General features: G+C 53.1%; 1 protein-coding gene across 1 annotated transcript in view; it reads right to left on the bottom strand.

The window, feature by feature from the left end:
- PTPRF (protein tyrosine phosphatase, receptor type F) overlaps nucleotides 1-22,524 on the bottom strand; it is an 80,101-nt gene extending 57,577 nt beyond the window's left edge. The window contains exons 1-4 of the mRNA XM_021710749.1: nucleotides 22,445-22,524; nucleotides 15,728-15,863; nucleotides 6,933-7,078; nucleotides 6,652-6,793 (exon numbers count right to left, since the gene is read on the bottom strand). Coding sequence (XP_021566424.1) covers nucleotides 6,652-6,793; nucleotides 6,933-7,078; nucleotides 15,728-15,818 — 379 coding nt within the window. The 5' untranslated portion in view covers nucleotides 15,819-15,863; nucleotides 22,445-22,524. The remainder of the gene's footprint in view (nucleotides 1-6,651; nucleotides 6,794-6,932; nucleotides 7,079-15,727; nucleotides 15,864-22,444) is intronic.
- Nucleotides 22,525-24,848: the final 2,324 nt, after the last annotated feature.

Raw genomic sequence — 24,848 nt, 5'->3', positions numbered from 1 at the left:
CAGTCCTGCTCCAGGGAGCTTATTTTCATCCCTTAACTCCCTAAGTTCAGTCCCTGCTTCCAGTCACTCCAGACCACTGACAGCCTTCACCTCACTTCTCAGCCCCTGCCCAACTGCCATCCAGCTGCCTCCTGACACACTCACCAAGGCCAATGAGGGCTCCACGGAGCTAAATCCAAAGGACCCTTGACGGGTCTTGGCAATACCCCACCCCACCAACCACTCCTCCTCCTTCACACACTCTTGACTTCCATTCTCCCAGTTTCCCTCCGATCTCTCAGGAACCTCCTCCCAACCTGGAGAATTAGTTCCTATGGCTCTTTCTCCTGTCTTGGCTATGACTGCCTAATACTTGCTATTTCTCGGCCTGCACAACTCCATCTCCAGATGCCCTTCTGGAGTGCCAGGCAAATCTGTTCAAGGCTTCCTTGATGTCTCTCCTGGATGACTGCACACACCTGACTCAACAGATTTCTAACTGGACTCATCAACTCGCCTCCTCAAACCTGGTCCTCCTCCAGTATCTGAATCTTAGAAAATGGCACCACCATCTACCCAGCCCCAGAGCCAGGAACCCAGAGCCTCGTGCCTCCCCAGTCCCACAGGTAGCCAGGCAGACCCTTACTCTTCCTAAGTTTCTTGCAATCTGTTTCCCCTTCTTCCCCTACCCACACCCAGGTTTGGGTCAATGCCGACTCTAGCCTGGACTGCAACAAACTCTCACGGATCTCATGCAGTGGTCTTAAGAGGTCCTTCATCACCCTACAGGTCCTAGAGTCAGCCAGGGTCCCAGCCACTACAGAACCCAAAGGTCCAGGCCCAGCAAAGCACTGACTCGCCATCTCCCTGGCGACCATTCCACATGCCTGATAGTCAGGCCCTCCTGGAGTCTACTCCAACGTAGGCAACACCAGGCACACCATGCAGATGCCTCAATTCCTGTGTCCACGTGGCATGGGTGGTGTGGTTCTGAACAGTTAGCAGATACTGTGGCCAGGTGGGAACAGGCGGAAGGGAGCCTGGGCTTGGTGGGGGATGGGAGGAAGAAGAGAGAGTCTCAAGACCCCCACAGGCAGGTTTGGGCAGGATCTCTATTTGGCATACCCTCCCACAAGCATGGTTGCTGAGGAGCTGCTGAGGAGCCACTGCAGGTACTGAGCATAGCTCAGCCTAAGCACTCTGCCCATGCCCACCTCTGTCCGGCTGTCTTGGCTGACCAACAGCTCAAACAGGGATCCCACGGGGTCCCAGAGACAAGGAGTCCAGCCACAGCATCTCTCACCTCCTGCCAGTGCCAGATTGACCCCGCACTCCAGCTCAGGCTGTCTGCTGCTCACCCCCTGCTGACCACACAGTGTACAAGGTGCCACCACCTACTGTCCACTACCAACCCACACACACTGTCTGCTACACACACACACATACATTGCCTGCTGTACCACCCCCCACACACAGAGAATACTGTGTGCAGGCAGACACAAACACACATACTGCCTGCTGCATACCACCTTCTGTACACACCACATACACATAGCCTGCTGCACACCACATACTATAACACCACACACACAGTCTCCTGCACATGTACACACACAGCCTGCTGCATACCACCTGCTGTATACACCACACACACACACACACAGCCTGCTGCACAATGTATACACAGCCTGCTACACACCATCTGCTGTATGCACCACACACATCACACGCTGCCTACTACACATGTACACACACACACAGCCTTCCGTGAACGACCTGCTGTACACACATATGCATAGCCTGCTGCACACGCATACACACACAGCCTGCTGCGTATCACCTGCTGTACACCTCCCACCCCCACACACTTCCCACACATTCACACACACACACACACACACACACACAGCCTGCTATACATCCCCCACACACAATGGCTGATGCACATACATACTGCCTGCTGCATACAACCTGCACACATCACACATACTACCTGGTACACACCTCTTGTACACACCACACACATCACCTGATACACAAACACACAATCTGATGCACACCTCCTAATCCCACATATACTGCCTACTGCACCCCACATACACTGCCGCTGTATACCACCCGCTGTACACACCACACACACACGCAGCCTGCTGTACACCACACTGCACATGCATACACTGCCTGATACATACAAACACACACACTGCCTGCTGCACATCCCTTGCTACACACACAGCCCATAATGTACAAAGCACCTACTGTACATACCACACCTACAGACTGCCTGATGCACACACCACCTGCCACACACCTCAGGCTCTGCCTGATGCATGTGCACACACGCACACACACACTGCCTGCTGCATACAGAGCCCATAAGGTACATAGCACCTGCTGTACACACCATCCCTTCCCACTGCCTGATGCTCACATGTGCACATACGTGGTGTGCTGCACATCTTCCGTACATACAGCACCACACACTTCACACACACACTGCCTTACACACAGCACACAGGGCATCACACCACGCACAGAATGCACATTATCTGCTGTATCTATGACGGCCACCTGATCTCGGAGCCCTTGGAGGCCCAGGTCCCCCAAGTCAGGAACAGCTCATCCCTGACCCGCAGCCTCTTTTCCTTCTCCCCTTACCTCATCCCTTCCAGAACCTATCCAAAGTCACCAGGGTCCCGCCCACACCTCTGGCTGTACAACCTCTTCCTGGGGCTTTCCTGGCCACAGTATTGCTGGCTTGGAACCTGCTGTCCCAGGTGAATCAGTGACCGCCAGACTGAGCTCCAGGACCCTCACTGGCCTCCAATCTCCTGGAGGGAAAGGCCGAGAATCAAGGCCTGCCTCCCCTCCCCCAACACTCCCCTCCCTCACAAGGGAAAATGTCAGATTCCCTGTCTCAGTGGCGGCAGCGGGCGGGTTGGAGGGGGAGTGATTCAGCCGCCGCCTCAAGAGTGCGGAGCGAGAAGAGCTTTTCCTGCCATTACCCGGCGAGGGAGAGGCTGGCGCGCTAATGGCTTCAATTACCACTCAGACAGGAACGCTGGGCGGCAGGGCCCCTGCGCTCATCACCGCCAGGACAGGCTCACCCCAGCCAGCCTGTGCTGGGTACCTCCACCCTGTGTCCAGGCCCAGTGGGCACATGTCCTGCTCCAGAATAACAGTTCTGCTCTGGAAGCAGGATGCAAAGGGCACGAGGAGGGAGTGGTGCAGGGTGCTTCCAGAGGCTGCTGCGGGAGTGGCCTCAGAGCAGGGAACCAAGTGTGGAAGGAAGGTGGGCCTTGTGCAGCAAGGACAGAAGGCACAGAACAGACGTGCAGGACTCCTTTTGGGGGGCTCACTGATCCTTCACCTGAGTCAGGTCACCCGGGGTAGCCCCCAGCATGTGTAATAGAGGTTAAGGGGCTCGACTCTACTCCCCAGCCCCTAACCAGCTCCAGCATCTCTCCATCCCGCCCCCAGACCTTGTGGTGGCCTCCCAAGAATGGCCCTGGCTTCCCTCACCCCACCCCAAAGCGTCAGTCCAACCATCCAGTTTCTGCACGCACCCCTTTCCTGGCCTTCCTAGAGGGAGGGGAAGGGCGGGACAGGGCGGTAACAGTCTGGGCAGCTTCCCTCTGGTCCCGCCCCCAGCACTCCTTTCTGTCAAGCCCAATGCTGGTCAAGGTTACACAGACCAACAGGGTAAGTCAGCATTTTGTCTTCCTGGTGCTGTGTTGCAGGAAAGGGAGGGACTCTCTCAGGCCACAGCCACACCCCCTTCACGGGAGCATAGATAGGGTGAGGACCTGCCCCACACTCTCCCTAGCCTCACCAGGCACCTCCTACACCCCAGAAGCACAAACATGCTGCTGACCCAGTTAGAGAAACCCTATCCAGGAAATCCTCTAAATGGAGAGACCCCCTACAAGTCTGACTAAGTCCTCCTCACCCCAGACCCTGATCACCTTATCCTCCTCAATCCTTTATAAGAACAAACTGCCCAGGGCAGTGGAGACTGAGGGCAAGGAACCTAGGAGCTTTAGGGGGAGTTCTCTTTCAACACTGACAAGGGGGACCTGTTCCCCAATCTAAGAGCCTGCGAAGATGCCCTCAAGGGCATCTGACCGTTTAGCCACCTCCCAAATGCCAGGTCAGGGCAGATGCCACCAATAGGAGAGACAGCATGAAACACTTGCCCTGAGGTCACAAGTGGGGAAACTGAGGTCGGGAGTATCAGGGAGAAGCCTAACACTCAGCAATCAGAGATCCTGGCCCAGGCCTGTCCTCTGGGCCCCTGTCCCTCAGGTAAGTCCCCCATGGGAGCAGATGGTGGGGGCTACACCATCCAGATGATGCCAGACAGCATGAAGGCCAATCACTTTAAGTTCACTTGTAGACACCTCAGATGTGCAGCTTTCTGCCCAACAGCAGCCAGCATTCACACTGGAATCCTGAAAGTGCTTAATAATACATTGTATTCAATTCTCCAAACCAGCTTGGGCAGTAGGTATTACATCTGTTTACAGATGGAGCAAATGAGGCTCAGGGGCATAGTTACTGGTCCAAGGTCACGTGATGAGGGAGCCGCCCAGAGTCCCTGCCCTTAACCACTGTCCTCCACAGTCCCCCTAAGATTGTAGAGTCCGCGTACTCACACGTGAAACAGATGCAAAAGAGTTACTGAATGAATGCATGTGTGAACACATAAAGCCACAGCGTAAAAATGGCCAATGTGAAAAGATGTTCAACTGTTCTTGTAATCAAAGAAATGCAAATTAAATTGAGATGCCATTTTTTGCCTATTAACTTGGCAAAGATTTTTTTTTAATAATTCCCACTGCTAGTGAAGATGTGCAGAAAAGAGGCCCTCTTATGTCCTGCTTGGCAGGGATAGAAATTGACAACATCTTCTGGAAATATTGAAAGGTTTAAAAATGCATGTGCTCTTTGGACCCAGCAATTCTACTTCCAAGAATCTAGAATGAGGAAAATAATCAAGGAATCTAGAATAAGGAAAGTAATCAGGAAGATGTGCAAGGCATCTAATTTATAAAAGCAAAAAGCTGGGAACAACATATGTGTCCAACAATAAGGCAATGGCTAAATAAATTAGGGTACTTCCATATGACAGCTTACCCACAGTCACTTAGAACAATATTGAAGAAGAATATTTAATGGCAAGGAAGATGTTCACAGTAAGTGTTTTGTTAACAAAGCAGTCTACAAATCATCGGGCAGTATGTGATCCTATTTCTGTTATACACATACACATACATGAATATAGATAGATATAGATATGCATGCACAGAAAATAGTTTATAAAGAAATAATCAAATATTATAAATAAAGGTAGGATAATGAGCCATTTTCATTTTTTCCTACACACCATTCTATACTTTTCAATTTTTTTTTTTTTTTTGAGTTGGAGTCTCACTCAGTGGCTCAGACTGGAGTGCAGTGGCCGCTCCCGGCCACCGCAGCCTCGACCTGCTGGGCTCCGGCGATCCTTCCGCCTCAGCCTTCCAAGTAGCTGGAACTACAGGCGTGCGCTACCACGCCCAGCTGATTTTTTGATTTATTGTAGAGATGAGGTCTCGCTGCCCAGGCGGGTCTCGAACCCACGGGCTCAGGCAATCCACTCACCTCAGCCTCCCAAAGGTGCGGGATTACAGGCTGAGCCACCGAGCCCGGCACTTTTCAATTTTTTAACAGTGAACAGGTATTGGTATCGTATTTAAGAAAAGAAAGCAAAGATGAATACCATATTTTGGAAACAGACACATTCAGACTGACGAATTCACAGTGGTTGGGGTCTGATCATGTCACTCCCCACCCTGTTTGTGGCTTTCTATGCCCCCAAGAAAGAGTTCATTTCTCAGTGATTCTGTGTGATCCGCCCTCCAAACACTCCAGGCTCAGGCTGAATTGCTCTTCTCCCTTCTTCCTATGCTATCCAGCTCTCGCTCCCCCACCCCCAAACCCAAACTGAACTACCTTGCCACTGGGCCTGGGCAGATGCCTAGTCGCCAACTGCTGCCTCTACCTCCCATGCATCCTCCATACTGGCCTAGATACAGCTCCCTCCTTGGTGCTCCTAGCTCTCTGGGCTGCCCTACAGAACTTCTTAGAGATGAGTATCTTGAGAGGAACACCCATGTAGGCGATTCTCTGGACGGCAAGGCAGTTCAGGGAGTATTTGTGAATGAATGGAGAAGCCACCACGTAAGTGAAAGAGCACTAAAACCCACATACAGGGCAACAGAGCCCAGGCCCCAGGCTGCACAGACCTTGCTCAGAGGAGTAACAAGGGACACAGCCAGGTTCAACATGGAAATCAGGTCCACTGCCACAGCCACATAACCCAAGAGATACACAACTGCTGGTCCATATCTCAAGCCAGACCCAGACTCCGAGCAACACCTGGCTCAGCAGGCACATACCAAGGCACCAAGCAAATAGCTTCAGCAAAAGCCACACAATCCAGGCCAGATCCAGTAGCCATCCCTGTCCACCACTGACTTACACCAACCTTAAGGTGGCCAATCCTCCTTTCTGCCAAATGCACACAGGCCCAGGCCCAGGCCAGGCCCAGGGCAGGGCACCGTGGCTGGTTGGTTTTCCCAACCACTCAGCCTACCAGCCCATCATGCCACGTGTCTCCCCAGCACGTACCTTCAAGAACTGAGAGTTTGGCACTGGTGTTGATCTCTCCCAGGCTGTTGGTGGCTGTGCACTCATAGATGGCTTCGTCCCGCTGCACCCGCAATGGTTGGATCCGCAGCACTGACCCTGCCCCATCATCAAACTCAATCACCTGTCAAAGGACAAACAGCCTGCTCAGGACTTGGGGGCCTGCTTAGGGTCCTCCAAAAGGTCCATGAGGAGGGAGACTAAGAGGAGAAGATGTAGGACCAGACCCCAAAGTAGGCAGACCTTGAGCCCTGAGGACATACCTCGAAGCGCTGGGAGCTGACTTTCTTCCCCTTCTTCATCCACGTGATGCGTGGCTTGGGTTCCCCTGTGGCTTGGCACACAAAGGAGGCTACACCTCCTGACAGGCCTGTCTGGTCCTCAGGGACCTTAATGAAGACAGGTTTGCCTGGAAGAGATGGAGACACCAAGTCATCACAGCATGGTCACTACAAGCACAGACAACACAACAGGTGGCAGTCATGGGGATGCAGGGGCGGAGGCAAGAAAGACCTACAGAGAAAACAATGCAACCTAACCCTTATGCAGAGCTTAGTATATAGCAGGCACTGTTCAAAGAGCTTAATGTTTATTGACTCTTTTAAGCATATGAGGTGGGCGCTATAGCACAGAGAAGTTCAGGGATTTATCTAACAGGACACAGTTGGTAAGTGGCAGAGCCAAGATCTGAGCCCAAGGGTTGAGTCTGGAGTTCATACTTTAACTGCTACAGACCTCTGTCTCCCACCTCCCATCGACTACAAGCTCCAGGAAAAAGGCATGCTGGAGAGCTGATGGGAAGAGCTCCAGCATCTCCCCAAGCCTCATCCCTCCACCACCACTCTCCATCTCAGTGATGGCCCCTGTATCCACAAGGTTCCAGCCAGGAACTGGGATTCCTCCTCTCCTCAGCCCCTACATACCCAAAGGTCTAGACATTCCAGCTCCAAAGTATCTGGATGTCTTCCCAGGTGAATGGTTTCCTATAAATCTGCTCCTCCCTACCCCTGCCCCCACTGACTTGGTTATTGCCTCTGACAGTCTCCCCAAGGTGTCCACAGGAAGGCAAGGACAAGTAAAGAAAAGCGGGGGCTCAGACACTGTACTGCCACACTCACATCACCTTGGTACACACACCAGGGCCAACCCACAGCACCCAGGGTCACAAAATCAGAGAAACCTAGCTCATTAAGATGTGGCAACACCTTGTTAATCCTGACAGCAGATCCATTTCCTATTGTTCAGGCAAATGAACAACTCTAGGAAGGGCTAGTGCCATGAGAAATGACCTTTCAGACCACCTGCCTGGTGCCCATGAGCCCAGGCCCAGCCTGGTCCCCGGCACGAAAACATAAGTGCAATGATGACATTCTTTTGCTAAGCACCCACTCTGTACCCAGTACTTTATCTCATTTAGTCCTTCATTGTTATTATCCCTAGTTTACATTAGGGGCTCAGGGAGGTCAAGTCACTGCCCAAGGTCACACACCCAGACACCCAGTCAACAGCACATCTAGGACCTGAATCAGGCCTGTTTGACTCCAGAAAACCTGGCACAAAACAGTTCACACGAGATTATTGGGAACCTTATCAAGAAGAGGGTCCGTGGAGTGGTGGGGTCAAAGCCAGACCTAAGAAAGACAAGGAATGAGTAGGAGTGAGGAGCTGGCAAGGAACAAGCAGGTGACTAAAGAAGATAGATGAGGTCTGGGAAGACGAGACGGCACTGAAGGGGATGAGGGCTGGAGGGAAGTTCGTAAATTTTTGTTTCTTTTTTTGCCTATAAGAGATATATGAAATATGTTATTTAAATACTGAAGGGAACGAGCCAGAATAGAGGGAGAGGGTGGTGATCCAGTGAGGAGAGAGAGGATGGCAGATAGGGCAGAGTCCCTGAGAAGGATCTGGCTCAGGGGACCAGGGTACGGAGTGCCAGCTGCAGGTACAGAGAGCAGGGAGGGAACTTATTTTTTTTGGAGTTGGAGTTGGAGTCTCACTCTGTCGCCCAGACTGGAGTGCAGTGGCAGCTCCCGGCCACTGCAGCCTCGACCTACTGGGCTCCGGCAATCCTTCCGCCTCAGCCTTCCAAGTAGCTGGAACTACAGGCACGCGCTACCACGCCCGGCTAGTTTTTTTGATTTATTGTAGAGATGAGGTCTCGCCAAGTTGCCCAGGCGGGTCACGAAGGGAGGGAACTTATAAGTACCCTTGGGGCCCAGCAGGCTCTGGAGATTCCATGTAAGTATTAAGGAAGTTGGCTGGGCTCGATGGTTCAGCTTGTAATCCCAGCACTTTGGGAGGCCGAGGTGAGTGGATTGCCTGAGCCCACAGGTTCGAGACCAGTTCGGGCAACTTGGCGAGACCTCGTCTCTACAATAAATAAAAAATTAGCCAAGTGTGGTAGCACATGGCTGTAGTTGCGGCTACTTGGAAGGCTGAGGTAGAAAGATTGCCAGAATCCAGCAGGTCAACGCTGGGGTGGTCATGAGCATGCCACTGCACTCCAGCCTGGGTGACAGAATTAGACTCCAACTAAAAAAAAAAAATTATTAAGAAAGTTTCTTGCCATCTCTGAGCCTCTGTCTTCTCATCCTCAAAATAGTGCTACTGACATGGGTCTGCACAGATGGAATGCAATGATGTCTATAAACTGTTCCACAGAAGGTGGGCTTTCCAAGAGGGCAGCTGTCACTCTCATTAGCATTATCAGGCTTAAAACAATTCCATGAGGGTGGGGAGTATTATTGTGTCCATTTTAGAGATACAGAAACGAAGGCTTAGAGGGGGAAATGACTGGCAAGTCAGGGTGATGTGGGGGTGAAGCCAGAGTCGGATCCAGTCTTCTAACTCCTCAGCTCTAGGGAGGGACCTTGGGACCAACCAGCTGTGCTCTTGGAGTGCCTAGGGCAGGCATAGACAACCGGCTCAGAGAAGCCAGGGCAGGTTGTGGAAACACACAGAAGGCTGGAGGGGGCCAGAATGACATAGGGACAAAATAAAGTTCCAGAACTCCCCAGTTTGCCTCACCCTTCCCCGAAATGCCCTTTGAAGGAGGCTCTAGACTTTCCAGTCCACAGAGTCTGCTTCTGCTGCTCCTTCTAGTCAGGTCCTCTCAGATAGGACTCTTCCACTCAGGCTCCACTGGGAGATCTCTTGCCCTCCACCCCATACTGGGCACTCCACACCCAAGGCTCTCCATCTGCACTGTCACATCCTAGTCCAGACACCACCTTCCCTTGAGTGGCACCCCACTGGCCTAACAGCCCCCACCCATCAAAACCTCCAAAGCCTCCCAGTCACTCTCAAAACAAGATGCAGACTCCTATCATGGCAGACAAAGTCCTGCCTGGTCTGGCCCAGAGCCCTGGCTTTAGCTCCCCTGATGTCTCCGGGCTTCCACATAAGCTGTTCCTTCTGCTAAGACCCTCCACCACCTCTTTCCTCACTAACTCCCATTTACCCTTCTGATCTCCTCAGAAAACATTCCCTGGTCCCCCTGTTCCCTTATCATTAACTCAGTTCCTGGCTTTAAGCTCCCTGGTCATGCCCTCTGCCTTCCTTAGCATCGCCCAGTCTGTTATGTATGAGTGTGAGGTTATAAGTTTTGCTCACGGTTTATTGTGTACGCGTGTGGTTATTATTTTTTCCACATTTTTGGTGAGCTTTTGATTAATAGTTGCTTCCCCGCCTAGAACACTGCCCTGTCTTGTTTCCTGCCCTGTCCCAGTGTCTGACCCAGTTCCTGGCACACAGGGGTGCAGAATGAAAAAAGGAATGAACAGAGGAGGGAATGCCTGGGGAGGAGGAAGGCTGAAGAGAAACCCCGGGCAGAAAGTCCCCCCTCCAGCTCCTGCCTCAACACGTCTGCAGTAGAAACTAGAGGCTGGAAGCTGCAGAACCGGAATGGCTGGAGCTGTGCGCCTGGGGGGTGGGGCAGGGCGGGGTGGGGCGGGGCCTCGAGCCAAACAAAGAACCCAGACGCTGGCGAGGACAGCCAGGTTCGGGTCATGAGCCTGACTAGAAGGGGAAAGGCCCAAGTGTGGAGATTGGACGGTGCCCAAAGCCTGGAGCTATCGAGGAGGCAGAACTACTCCCCTGGAGGCTGGAGAGGAGCCACTACTCTGCCCAGCCCACCCACCCATTCAACAGACTTGAGCCAGGCTGGCCCAGTGCAGTCCAGGGGCCAGGTAGGCAGGCCCCTCCCCTCGATCAGGCCTCGCCCTCCACTTCCCTCAAATCCACCCTCACCCCCAGCACCAGAGCACCAGGGTACTGCCAAGCCCTTGCTTGCTCCTTTGTTCACCAAAGGATCTTTGAGGAGCACAAACCTGGTTATACCTCTCTTCAGCTACGAACTTTGTTCTGACATCTGTCTCCCCAATCCCCCAAGATGTGTTCCTGCTAAGCTCTCCAGCTCACCTTTCTTCACTCTTACAACAAGTATTTTTTGAACACCTGCTATGGGCCCAGCACTGGGCTCAGAATACAGCTCGGACCCTCATGGAGTTACCACTCCTCGCAACCCAGACCACCCTGACAGCCAGGTCCACAGGTTCCTCCCTGCCTTTCAGCGTTCCGTACCCACAAGCTGTTGTAGAAGCCTGCTCGGAGTTCCACAGCCCCTGGACTGCCCATCCCAGCAGTGATCACATCCTAGTGACTAATCAGGTCCCCAGGCAGGCAGCAGAACCAAGCTACTTTAACTACTATGCCTAGTGCTTGACCCACAGCTGGTGTTCAGGGAGGATCTGGACAGAACTTTTGAGACTGAATCAACAGAGTGCAACCTGAACACACCAGGAGGGGTTTCTGCCACAGTTGCCCACTGCCACCCAGCCTGACATCTCACCAGCATGTGCCCCCTCCCCCAACCACACAGAGGTTATGGGCCACATAGACCAATGAGCACAGCTCCCAGTGGTGTCCCCAGGGACATTCTCAGGCTAGTGAGCCCATGCAAGGTGAATGGAAGTGCACTAAGAAACAAGTGGCACTGGCCAGGGGAGGGGGCTGTATGCCCCCCAAAGATTGCAGGGGTCTAGCCCCAGGGACAGCCAACGTGGAGTCCTTGGAGGGTCCTCCACGGGGAGACTGCTATTTTGTGCCTTCCCTGTGGAGTACACAGACATGTGTACACAAAGGGAACACGGAAGCAGAGAGGGATGGTGAGGGCGGGCGAGGGAGCTCCTGGAGAGGCAGATTTCCCAAGCCTTGAACTGCCTAATGAGCTGGGGACTCATTAATGAGCTGCTTGGACTGCTCCTAGTACCCCCCATGGGAGGCGACCCCACTCAGAGATGACTCTGGTTCCCAGGGACATAGCGAGAGTACCAGGTCATGGCCTCAGATGGGGAGGCATAGACTAGGTTTCAGGTGCCTTGTCCACGTGACCTCGGTTAACTTTTCCAGGTAGAAGTGATTACTCTCATTGTGCAATAGGAAAATAGAAACAGGCCTGGAGAGAGAAAGCAACTGAACCTGCCGGAAATCCCACAGGGAGCAGAGTCTAGACAGGCCACCCAAAAGAGCAAGGGAAAAGGCACTGCAGAACCACTGTACAGCACCCCACCACGGGCCAGCTCCACAGGCCCCTGCCCACCTGCATCTGCAGTGCCCACCCTCCACCCATCAGGCATCCTCCTCTGGGCTTCAATGATTCCAGTTGACCGAGCCATAATCAGGGCCCCACTCCCACCACATCCTGGGGCCCTGCCTCTATCCCATGCTGTCTGGGGTTCTCACCGTGGCTCTCCTATGAACTCTGTGGAGATGCCCAGGCACATTCCTGCTTCTTTTCCTCATTCCCACTTCATCAGGCAATATCCCCATGAGCAAATGCCCACCTACTCTTCAGGGTTCCCCTCTCCCAGGAAGCCTCCCTCCCTCCTTCCCAAGAGGCTGTGCCAGTACCTCCCAACCAGCAACCCTGCTGCAACTCTCTGCTCCCAAGCCTGTGCCTCCACACCGCAGGTCCTGCCTGAAGGCAGGCCTGTGTGTGAGCTTCCCATCCTAGCACCTAGCACAGTCTTGGCACTTGAGATCAGCAGAAGCCTCTCCCCAGTTCAGGACACCTCTGGCCTGGCCCCACTACCTGCCCTCCTGAGAAGCCGAGAGGTACCCATTCCTGCATATGTGCCCAGGTCTCTACCAGAGCTGATGCAGCACTGATGCTGGGGCCTCTGGCCTAACTCCTGGCAGCTGCTTCTCCAACCTCTTCCTCCACCCCCCTCAGAGGCCGGGCCCCCATTCATTTGTCTCGTTAAGAGGCCTATAGAAACACATTTGTCTGCTATGCGCTTCACTGCTCCTGCTCTTGCCATCAATTCTCTGGGGGCCTGCCCTACCTTCCACAGTAGCCGGGTCCACGTTTGGCCGCTTGCCCCTGGCCAGAAGTCTCCCAAGCTCAGCCCAAGCCTAGCCACGGTGGGGAGACACATCCAAAAGTGTGCAGTTTAAGACAGGCTTGTAGGACAGACCCTGACTCCTGGGGCTCGGTCACCATGACCCAGAGCACAGGCTTCTGCCCCACGGCTCTCTGTCTGGGAGAGAGCCCAAGTCACCTGAAACCCCCACCTGGCTGAGGCAGAATTTCAGTTTCTGCAGCTAGTTCCTATCTTCAAGACCTCAGTCTTTGAGCTCTAGTCCTAAGGAACCAACACAGAGGCCCCTGGACTCTGCTCTAAAATCAGTTGCACCTTGCCCCTGCCAATTCCTATCCATCATACTCCAGGCCCTGAGCTGGACAATGACCTGAACCCCCAGGACTCAGTCCAATAGAGCAATCAGACCTGAAGCAGACAGCCACAAATGAGCACTAAGAAAGGAGCACAGAGGAGCAGCACAGGACCAGGCTCCTGGAGGAAGTGATGGTTGCAGATGAGCAGGAGTTCTCAGGCAAAGAGCACAGGGAAGTGTGTTCCAAGCAGAGGAACAAAGGCCTGGACACAAGAGAGCAAGCGAGCAACTAAGAGAAATCATGGTGGGGGTGTGGGTAGAGGAGGGACAGAGAGGGATGAGGCTTGCAAAAGTTTGATAATGCAGGGTCTGGAGAAGGGTTAAGAACCCTAGACTACATCCTGAAGGCAGCAGAAGAGGGAAATGAAGGATTTTAAAGTGAGGGGTGATACGATAAAGTTTTCATTTTGCAACATGACTCTTACTTTGGAATGGAGAATGGATTAGGAAGCATGGATTATGATGGAAAAGACTGGAGGCAGAGAAACCGTCAGGAGGCTGCTGCATGCAAAAGCCCAAGTAAGAGCCGAGGGTGGCTTGGATGAAGGCGGTAGGGAGAGAAATGGATGCATTCCAAAGATATTCAGTAGGTAGAAGCAACAGAACTTGGTGATGGATTAGATACAGGATATGAGAGGAGGAGGCTGGGAGGAAGCCCAGGTTCTGACTTGGGTGACCGGGTGGGTGGTAATGCCTTTCACCGGAGAGAGAACATGGGAAGACAGCAGGTTGGGGGATGGGATTGAGGGGTACAGATTGGGGCGTGTTGGGTCTGAGGCAGGAGGGGGAAGGCAGCTTTTCTCCCAGGATGTGTTATCTCTTGAAGCCCAGCTGGGCCATGGGTCCCTGCCCTAGAGTTCCTGTGTAAAGCCCCTGAGAGTGCTGAGGTGGGCTAAGAGAGCAAGGACCATGTTTCAATGTACAAGAGCTACTGACCGCACCTGGACGAACCTTCGCTTTCCTGCCAATGTGGAAGTCACACCCCATGAGGTCTTCTATTCCAACCTGTCCCTGCAGGCTCAACCTCTCCCCCGGCAGCCCCCAGCCAGGCCTGGAGATTGCCACCCCCTCTCCTGTGTGCTTCCCTCCACCTGACTTCTTCTCGTCTGGCCCCTGGCCCTGCTCTTGCTTGCCCAGTCCTCTCCTTGGCACCTGGTGCTCCTGCTACCCCTCACCCTCACCCCCTGGGAATGCCTGTTCCTTCCCCTTTCCCTTCTAGCTCTACCCAGAGCCTAACCTCTGAGGACAAAGGGCAGGGCTGCCCTAGTCCCACGCCCCTCCAGGATCAGTTCCTGAATAATTAATGACCCACTTAGAAAGAGCCCTGGTGGGCCACAGACAGAGATCTATGCCCAGAGATTTGGAGGGGAGTGGCAGGGCCCCTATGGCCTTGCCCGCTGATTCCCTGGGCTGACCCTTGGGTTGGCCCTAAACCACCCCTGGGCCCCAGACAGGCTGGGAAGGGCCCCTTCCCCCAGGGACCTTGGCTCCGACCTCACCCCTCCCCCTCAGCCTGCAGATTGGCTGAATCAACCCTGTGCCCCGCCTCCCACCAGTAACCAAGCAGTGGTAACCATGGTGACGGGGCGGGCTGCGGCCAGTCTTGTAGTGCCAGGCAGGGGGATGGGCAGGAGGAAAGGACCAAAGTTCAGAGTTGCATCTGGGTAGGGGACAACTCCACCCCCTCCAACACACACACACACAGAAGGGCATTGCTCAGCTTCCGGCCCACCAAGTACACTCTTCCCCCAATTTCCAGGTCTGAGGAGCTAGGAAGAGGGGTAGCTTCTTTGCCTAGAAGGTCCCTGGAGAGAGGAGAAGGAAGGGCTCAGTATCCCTACACTCGGATCCTGAGGGTCTTGCCCAGGGGAAGAACCGTGGGTGGCTCCCACTTTGGAGCCCTCATTGGACCTGTGGCCACATCTGGGATCCCATTCACACATCCATACACATTCCTGTGTGCTGCCCCTGCTCCCAGGCCTACCTCCAGCTGTGGCTCAAGCTGTGCCTTCAGTACAGATGTGCAACAGCAGACCCAGCGCACGCCTGGGCACGCCACACAATGACCACATGAATCCAGGACACATCTCACCCCAGCCCCATAGCACAGGGTCATGCTTAGACATGTCCCACCTATGGTGCCTATGGGTACTCCTTGGAAGCACTGGGACCAGGGTACTCCTTTGTGGGGGGTGGTCTCTCTAGGGCAGAAGTCTAGAGGGGTTCCAGGCCATTCTTTCTCTCCTAGTAGCTGGTCTCTCCCTACCCCAGAGTCCTGCACCCTTCAACCTGGGAGATCTGCACCTTGAGGGGTCAGACTTACTGTCCCCATGGGCGCCTGCCACCAAACCAAGCATCACGAGTGCAGGCACAAGGGGCACCATCGTCCTCCCTGGGACTGGCTCAGGGGCCATCCAGGGCTCAAGCTCCACAGCCAGCCACAGCCCAGGACAATCAACCTGTAAAGGAGAGAAGAGTAGAGCCAGTTAGCTGGTATCCACCTCTGTCCCTACTGCCCACTCATGCTGCTTCCTGGCCCCCACCATCTTCACAGACCATCCAGAACCTAGTTCAACAGACCCCCTTGGACTGGGCAATGACCACCCAGGCTCCTCACTGATTCCTCAGGACCCACAGGATAACCCAACAGTCTCACCAGAGGGAGAAAGAGTGAAGGAGGCCTTCAGGCCATTCTCTAAACCTGAGTAGGAGGAACAGGGTGCTGCTAAGACCAGAGCATGCTCCATCCCAGAACTTGAGCTCCCACCTCATCCCTATAAAGGGACAGAGAAACAGGGTCAGAGAGACACAGAGACACACAGACGGGAATAGAGACTGAACAAAGATAAGGAAGAGACAGGGGGCCATGAGGAGCTAAGCAGACCCACACACGTTAGGTACCCAGAGTCCCCGGGGGCATCCTGTTGCCCCACCTCTCCCTAGCAGCAGGAGGGAGGAAGGGGGAGTCTAGACACCGCACATGCGAGCAAGCAAACTGAGCAAAGCCCCAGTACACAGACTTGTTAGCAGCAGACGGGATCCGGGTATCAGAGGCTTGCAGCCAAAGCCACAACCCGTCAGGGCTCGCCAAGACGTGCTCTTAACAAGTTGCAGCTGCCCCACCTGGCCACCCTCGTCCTACCCAATTCCCAAGGCACTTTCTCACTCCATAGAGAAACTACAGGGGGTCTTAGAAGCCAGCAATGGGGGTACTGAACCCTAAGATTCAACCCCATGCCTCTTCTGCTCTTGGCCCAAAAGCCTTGAGAACATCAAGGGTGGGGAGGGTGGGTGTGAACTTCAGGGGCCAATGTGTAAGACAGGAAGCTATGCACAGGGAAGACTGTTTCAGACTGGCTGACTGCCTCTAGGCCTTTGCTCACAAGGCTCCTGGCCTGGAGTGCCCGCTCCACTCTGCAGGCACCTGTGTGAAGCCTCTAATGTAGCCACACCACACACAGCAGATACACTGTCCTTACTCCCCAGTCCCTGTGGCAAGTTCCCAACTGTCTCTCTTCCACACCCCTGACCTGGGAGCTCCTAGGAATGTGGGCAGTGCCCACCAGCTCTGCTCACACCTCGCTCTGGGTAGAGGACTAAAACACAGCCAGTCCCTCACTAGTGCTCTGAAAACACAACATGGCACAACGGTAAGTACACCTTGAAGCCCACAGTAGTACCCACAGACTCTTATAGGGGAGTCATGATCAGACCCAGGTCCCTGCTGACCCACAATGGTAAGAGAATTTGCAAGGTGACATGACTTTAGTCCTTCCTGAAATTTAAACCCTTGTCTCAACTGAGACAATCAAAGGTCATGAGGTCAGAGGGCAGCAGGTGAGCAAAGAAGTTGAACAAAGCAGGTGGGACGTGAAGTGGGGTAAAAGCTGAACACAAAGGAAAAGGGGGTGGGAGATGTCCCCATCCTGGGATCTCACCAAAAATCTTAGACAAGAGCTAAGCAATACCAGCAAGAAAGTTGAAGGAGCATGGTGGGCAGCCAGCCCCATTTACACCAAGCTGGGGAGGTCCGCTCAGTGATCAAAGAGCTCAGGTGGCTGAGATAACAATGACACCCAGCATGGCCGGTCAGGGATGAAGATCACAGATCGCTAAGGCCCTGTCTGGGCTTCCTCATCACAGCACTATGGTGCTGCAATGCTGCCAACAATAGAATTCAGCTTCCCAGCACACATCAGGTGGTGACCTGCCTGGCCAGGACATCATGGGTGTAGGGTTCCCCACAGAACCATCCTATAGCCCCTGACACAGCAATCATGAATATAACTCAATGGTGTGCTGCACCAAAGGATGGGGTAGAGTGGCCTAGTACTGGCATCATGGGGTATAATAAAACAATAGTCACAGAGGCTGACTCCCGGGAACAAGCATTCCAATTCCAATTCTACCACCACCAGTGCAGACATCACAGGGACATAACCTCCTGGCACAAGCAATCATGGGGGGCAGATCTCCCTGCTATGAAAATACAGAGATGAGGCTACATAGAACAGACATTATGGAGGCACAAATGCACAGCAGTCATCATGGGATGTAACTTCCCAGTACAATTATCACAGAGGCTTAATCCCCTGTAGCTGCTGTTGTATAGTAATCATAGCAGTGTAACTCCCAGGTGCAGACATCATGGAGGTATAGACGTGTAGTCCAGACATCATGTGGGTGTATACAAACAGTACAGACATCATGGGTGTAGTTGCCCAGTAAGGACATGATAGATGTGCAAATCCCTGTTATAGACATCATGGGGGTGGGGTGTGTCCCCAGTATAGCTATCATGGGGCTGTAACTCCCAGAACAGACACCCATGTGGCACAAATCTTGAATGAGAGTCTGGCCATGGGTGTTAGAGAACCTGGGTCTCAGGGAACCCCACTCCCAACCTGGGGAATCCAGGGACCCACTATGTAGCTGGGCTGGGGTGCTCAGGACACTTTGTTCAGATCTAGGCAGAGAAGCTGAAAACAAAGACACTCCCTCCCCAGAGAGCTTCTCCCAATGGTCCCTGGACACCCAGAGAGATGGGGAAACACAAGGGACACACACAAACATGGACACATTCTCAGGGAACTACTCTGGCAACCACACAGCTATCCGAGCCAGGGCCTCTCCCCCAGCAGCTCCTGGCATGAGCAAGCTGCCTCCCACCCCGAGACTCCGGGCACAGAGCCTGCCCTGGTGTCAGGCAGTCCAGGCCACTCCCAGCTCTAGGGCTTCCATAAGAGCAGAGCAGCCCCGGATCCCCCGGCCTGGCCTCAGTCTAGACCTTGGCCCTGTACCTGCCCCCAGAGTCTCAGGTGACCTGAGGGGAGACAGTAGGAGGGAAACAAGAGGTAGGACTGCTGCTAGCCTTGCTGGGGTTGTGAGGTTGAGCACCTTGTGAATCTATAAAGCAGTGTTCAGAGCAGAGCACCCACTTCACCAGCATGGCTGGGTGAGCCTGAGTTTTCAACAACTGAGATAAAAGCAAGGCCGGAGCACTTGGGCACTCAAGTTCATCTCTGAATTGTACTGTGGACCATCAGTTCTGCCAAGCTGACATACTTGGGCAGGAACACAATTACATATCATATGATATTATAGAATATAATTGGATGCAATTTTTCCACATTCAGAATGGTTTTAATATATTCTTTTTCTTTGCTACATCAGTGTAAAACTGCCAACTGCCCTTTCTTGGAAAGAACTGTCCTTTATTCTCAAATTTTGTCCTTGCTGTTAAAATGTCCTTTCCTGTATGAAATGATGGGGATCGCAGATAGCAGTTGCTTTTTTAAAAAAATAATAATGTCCTTACTTGGCAAAATAAAAAATTGCCAATCCCATGTCTGGCCCCTGTATACTTTTGGAAAGTGTACTAGTCTGTGAAACCAAAGAGCCTGGGAATCACTGCTCTGAGGGAAATGGATAAAGCAGGCACTAGACCAAGCCACAGGATTCACATATGAAGTCACAGAAAATGCGTGTTATACAGAGACCATGCCACCTCGGTGTGGCCCACCCTAACCACACTGTCAATCTCCATGGGGGCCCAAGGGACTGTATGACGCCAGAGATGGGGGGTTCCCGGGCTGGAGGACAGCTGGGATCATTCCTGAGTCCTTGTCATGAATATGCAAACACAGATTGATTTGTTTCCCTTGGGCACGCGCTATTATTCACAAATATTAATTAGTCTCCAAATACCACCTGTTCCTGCAGCCTCCCCAACCTCTCCTCCCCAGGCTAGGACTCTGGGGCCCAGAAACGGACACCAGCAGAAGGAGGGGGATCCAGGGCCCCACACAGTGGACAGCCAAAAGGAGAGTCCAGCACTTGGGCACTGGGGAGAGCCTGTCGGCAGGGAGAACTGGGAGCCATTCATCTTCTAACTGGCAGGCAGCTAACCGAGCCCTTTTGTCATGTCCTGGACAGTTCACCGCGTGGCACTGCAGCAGTGGCCACGGAGGCGGAAACAGGCCTTGTTATACTTGGGAAGGGAAAACCAACATGCTTCCAACTCTCACCAAACCAACCACTGGATTATAAATAAAATATTATAAATAAAATAAAAATTATAAATAAAAACCACTGGAGAATAAATCAGTCTCACCTACGACCCCTGTCCCAGGGAAAGAGGGGCTAGGGGAGGGGCGTTGAGGCTGCCATCTCTCCTCTACCCAATTGGTCAGGATCTGTGAGTACAGTTAGAAACAGCCCTCCACACCATGGCTGGTACAGGGGCTCCTGCCAGCTGGACTGAGCCCCCACCCTCTTGCAGCCCTCAGCGTCTCTGTCTCCTCAGGGAGTGGCAGGGGCAATTAGGAGGAGTGTCCCAGAGTCTGGGGGCGGCAAAGTATCAGCACAGGTCTAGCTCTGGGACCGAAGACCAAAGGGGACCAGCCCAACAGAGGCACCTTTCTACAGCTTTAAGCCCTACGCCTCCAGCCCCCTACCTCCAGGGAATGGGGTCCCCTTGGGCTAATGCTCACCAGCTTTGCTGCCTCTAGGCCTCTGGCTTGCTGTTCTCTCTATTGGAAAAAATGCCCTTCTCCTGCCCCCAGTCACTCACTCACTTTACAGAGCTCAGCTCAAGTGGCCCGTCACTGACAATCTTCCCCGAATGACCCGCCCCAGTTTTCCAGGTTTGTACTACATAGTGAAAGCAGCAAGAGGTGATGTAGACCAGTGGCTCTCAACTGATGGTCATTTGGCCCCCCATAGGACATTAGGCAATGACTAGAGACATTTCTGATTGTCAAGGCTGGGGAAGGGGAGGAGGTGCGACTGGCATCTAGTGGGGAAAAAACCAGGGATGCTGCTAGACCCTACAACAGGCCAGCCCCCACAAGGATTATCAGGTCCAAAATGTCAATAGTGCTGAGGCTGAGAAACCCTGATACAAACAAGATACTTTGCCAGTTCAGCTTAGGGCCTGACCTGGCCCCTGCCCCAGAGTCCAATCCCCTATGGGCACTCTGGGCCTTATACCAAAGGAGGCCCCAATCTGGCTTAACTCTTTTATTAGCTGGTCCCTGGGCCTCAGGATCTCAGAGTATCTCCTCTCTACTCTCAAGTCAGTTCCACCCTGTGTCCGCAAGTCAGCCCCACAACACACCGCATCTCCACCCCAACTGGGCTCTCAGGTAGGTCAGACCCATCATTTGAGGATGGACAAGTGAAGAGACATGCCCACCCTTGCCATCTGACCTTTCCTGTGACACTCTCTGCATAATCCCAATGCCCATCTCACCAAGTGCAGGGCCTGCCCCCAGCAGATACCCAAGATGTGCACACCTCCTTCCCCTGCTTAGGCCAGAACCACTCTTCCATGGCCTTCTTTATTCAGCTACCTGTCCAGAATGTTCAGCAGACAAACAAGACAGTCATAGGTTCTACCTTCAGGGAGCTTACAGGGGGTGAACAGGAGCACTGAGCTCTCAGTTCAGGATGGCCCAACCAGAACTCATCTACCCCATCCCACTCCTCCTCCAGGGTCCCCATCTTGGGACAGCATCACCATCCACCTAGTCACCCAAGCCAGCAAACCCTCCTCAAATGCTCTCTTGTCTTCATCCCACACATTCAACCCATCAGTAAGTTTGACTCTACCCCACCTCCATCCCAGTTTCAGCCGTTGTTAGTAAGACCTCATCACCTCCTTCCTCTTCAGACACTTCTGCCTGCAGACACTCACGCCCTTATAATCCTTCCTGCACACAAACCAGTGCCTCCTTTCAGCTTGCAAAAATGCAGATCTATGCTTGGTTTGCTGCTTTATCCCAAAGTAGACACTCAGACAGTGTTTCATGATGAATGAATGGACAGATGAACACGTGGACGTTGCTTCTCTGCTTAAGAACATTCAGTGTCACTGTGTCACCCTCAGGTGACATCCAAGGCCTTGACATCCAAGGCCTATCATGCTGATTCTAACCTAACTCTCCAACAGCATTCCCTACAACTCCAGCCCACTCACTCTGTGCTTCCAACAGACAGAAAGGAGAAGTGGAGCTCAAAGAAACGAGGAGGATATGCCCAGATCCTGCAGGTACCACACTCCTTCTTCCACAATTTACAGTCGATGGGGACAATCTTTTCTATAGGAACATGGTGAGTGGAGAAGCACACAGATTCTGGTGGAAGCTCCAGGACGTCACCCAGAAGCCTACTTCACACCTACAGCAGCTGACAAGTTGCACGTCATTCCCCACCCACCTCCATCATCCACTCCAGCCAAAAACCCGGGCACCGTTCTTGACACCGCTCCTCCCTCATGCCCGGCATTCAATCCATCACCATGTCCTTTCTACTATACCTCCCTAAATAGCACTCACATCCTTTCCCTCCACTCCCATCGCTGCCCTCCTGGTTCAGACTCCACCATTCCTCACTGCATGTACATGGGATCACATCATGCTCCTGCTCACAACACTTCCACAGCTCTCCACTGGCCCTGTATCAAAATCCAAGTTGCTCAGCCTGGCCACAACACCCCTCCACACCCCTGATTCTGGGCCACACCGTAGGGTACACTCACCCAGACTTTGCTTCCTCACTCCAGTCACTCTTGCTGGACAATCAGTACCAAGGGCACGGCACCGGGGCCTCTGCTCCTTCCTGGACAGAAAGAAAAGGATGAGAAAATATCAAGAATTTCACCACAGCAGAACCTGTATTGACACAGAAAGACATTCAAAATTTGCTGTTTATGCAGAAAAAAAGCAGGTTATGGAAACGTTCGTGCAGGACCATCCCCACTGAGCAAAAATGTCCATCTTTTCACTTCACTTCACTCCCTCACTCATTCATCTAAGACTCCCCAAGCCCCTACTATGCACAGGGCATTCTTCCAGGCACCGGCATACAGAACAAATCGCTAACCTCAGCAGTAGAATGTGTGTCCAAGCTCCTCGCCAAGATCCTGGAACCAAGCGGAGCCGGTCCCTCTCACCACCGCAGCCCCACTGCCCATGCTCTCCTCCTGCCAGCCAGCCACAAGAACTTCCTCTTCTGGTCCTCAAATATGCCACATTTCTTCCTGTCTCAGTCTTGCCCATGCTGTATGCCACTGCCTAGAGCAGGCCACCCATGTTCTTCTGTCCAATTGCCCCTTAGATCTCAGATCCAATAACACTTCCTCAGGGAAGCCTTCCATGATGGCCCAGACGACACGCCTGGGCCTTGCCTTGGAGCAGTGACCACAATTGTGATAATTTAGTTAGTATTTATACAATTACTAAGTCACTACTGTACACTCAGTAACAGCATGGGCTGTGTCTGCCTGGCTCATTTCCACATCCCCAGAGTCCAACAGACGGCTGGCACGTAGTAGGTACTCAGTTAACACACGCTGAAAAAGTAGATGAATGCATCAATGAGTTCAAAGAAAACAGCCCAGCCTGGAAGAACACACCCAGCATACATGCCAGTCTTCAAAGAAGCTTCAGAAGCAATATTTATTTTTGAATTTCTACTTCTCTATAATTTTTAAAATGAAGGTGTGCCCCTGGATGCCTCCTCTGCTGGCACACATGCAGTGATAGAACCCGGCCCCTTTCTTCTAGAACCATTATTGAGTCCTCACTGTCCTGGGTGGGGGTGGGGGTCCAACACGCCCACACCACAGCTACTTGGCTCCCCTGGTGCCCACTTGACACCAGCTGTACCTTGCAGCGGGTTTCTCCTCAGCCTCATGCCCCCACACGCACGATGATCCCTGCCCCACGCTGGCTCCTCCCAAAACAGATGCAAGGAAACACAGTTGAGGGGGAGGGAGTGCTGACATCAACCCTAGACTGCCCCTCACCACCAAACTGCACCTGGGAATCGTCCTCACTTGAGACTGACCGCCTTTGCCAACATGGGGGAGTCCTCACTGACTGAAGGCCAGCTTGAATGGCCCAAGATGGGCCTCACCGACCCTTCCTCCACTGCCCCACATGCTCCCCTGCCAGAAACAATGGCCCTCCCTCAGCACAGTAAGTCTCTCCACAAGTTCCCAGTGGCTGCTGCTCCTAGCACACAGGCTGCAGGGCGGGTCTGACCAGACAAACCAGCTTCCGCGTCCCAAACGGTCCCAAACTCAAAGGCCCATTTGTCTAGGGATGCCTGCAGAGCCTCACAGTGCATGAAGTGAGGTGGTTGGCTCCACCCTTGCTCAGAGACCCCAGGCAGAGGGGCAGAGTCTGAGGCAGGGAATGGGAAAGGTCCCCCAAACTGGCCAGGCATTGCTGCCACACCCAAGGCCACACCAAGAGTACTGGGCCGTGTGCCTGGAGACTGAGACAGGCCCTCATTGAACAGAAGCCATACTTGAAAAGAAGTATGCCCACAAAATGGCCAGGGAGCATTTTTCAAGACTAAACACTTGCAAAGACTCTGAGGCACACATAACAGACCAGGGCAGGACTCTAGAAGAGCCAGACAGTATTGTGAACTACACCAGTCCTGGACCAAACTGGCCCCCAAACAACCTAGACAGGTGATCAAATCAAGACTCAGATTCACCAATAGCAACTCCCAGAACCACTCTAGACTCATACTGGGATGGAGTCCAGAACAACCAGATGACTGGATACATCCCCAGAGCAGCACCAGCACTGATACCTGGAAGGCCGACTAGAAAGCTACTCAGAAAGGGCCTGAATGGTACTGAACCCAAGTTAGAAATCACACTGCTTGGTATCAGAAAGGCCTTAGAAGGGGTGAAGTCCACAGTCATGTCCAAGATCAGGTAAAAAAAAAACCAAAAAACTCTTGGCACCAACCCAGGGCTGGCCCCAAGCAGGGCTTTCCATCATCTGCCAGGCCTGAAACCTAGCCCACAGTGGGACCAGGAGCAAGTCGAAATCTAGAGGAACATAGACAGCTGCCCCTGGAGCAGCCCCCAGGCAGCCTCTGTGGCTGTACCAGGAACAGTCCCCAGAAATAGCAGCTAAAAC

The sequence above is a fragment of the Carlito syrichta genome, unplaced genomic scaffold (genome assembly GCF_000164805.1).
Source record: "Carlito syrichta isolate Samal-C Ts95f unplaced genomic scaffold, Tarsius_syrichta-2.0.1 Scaffold301018, whole genome shotgun sequence".
In the NCBI taxonomy this organism is placed as follows: domain Eukaryota; kingdom Metazoa; phylum Chordata; class Mammalia; order Primates; family Tarsiidae; genus Carlito; species Carlito syrichta.
Note: the sequence above shows the minus strand (reverse complement) of the source record. Positions and strands in the feature narration are given on the sequence as shown.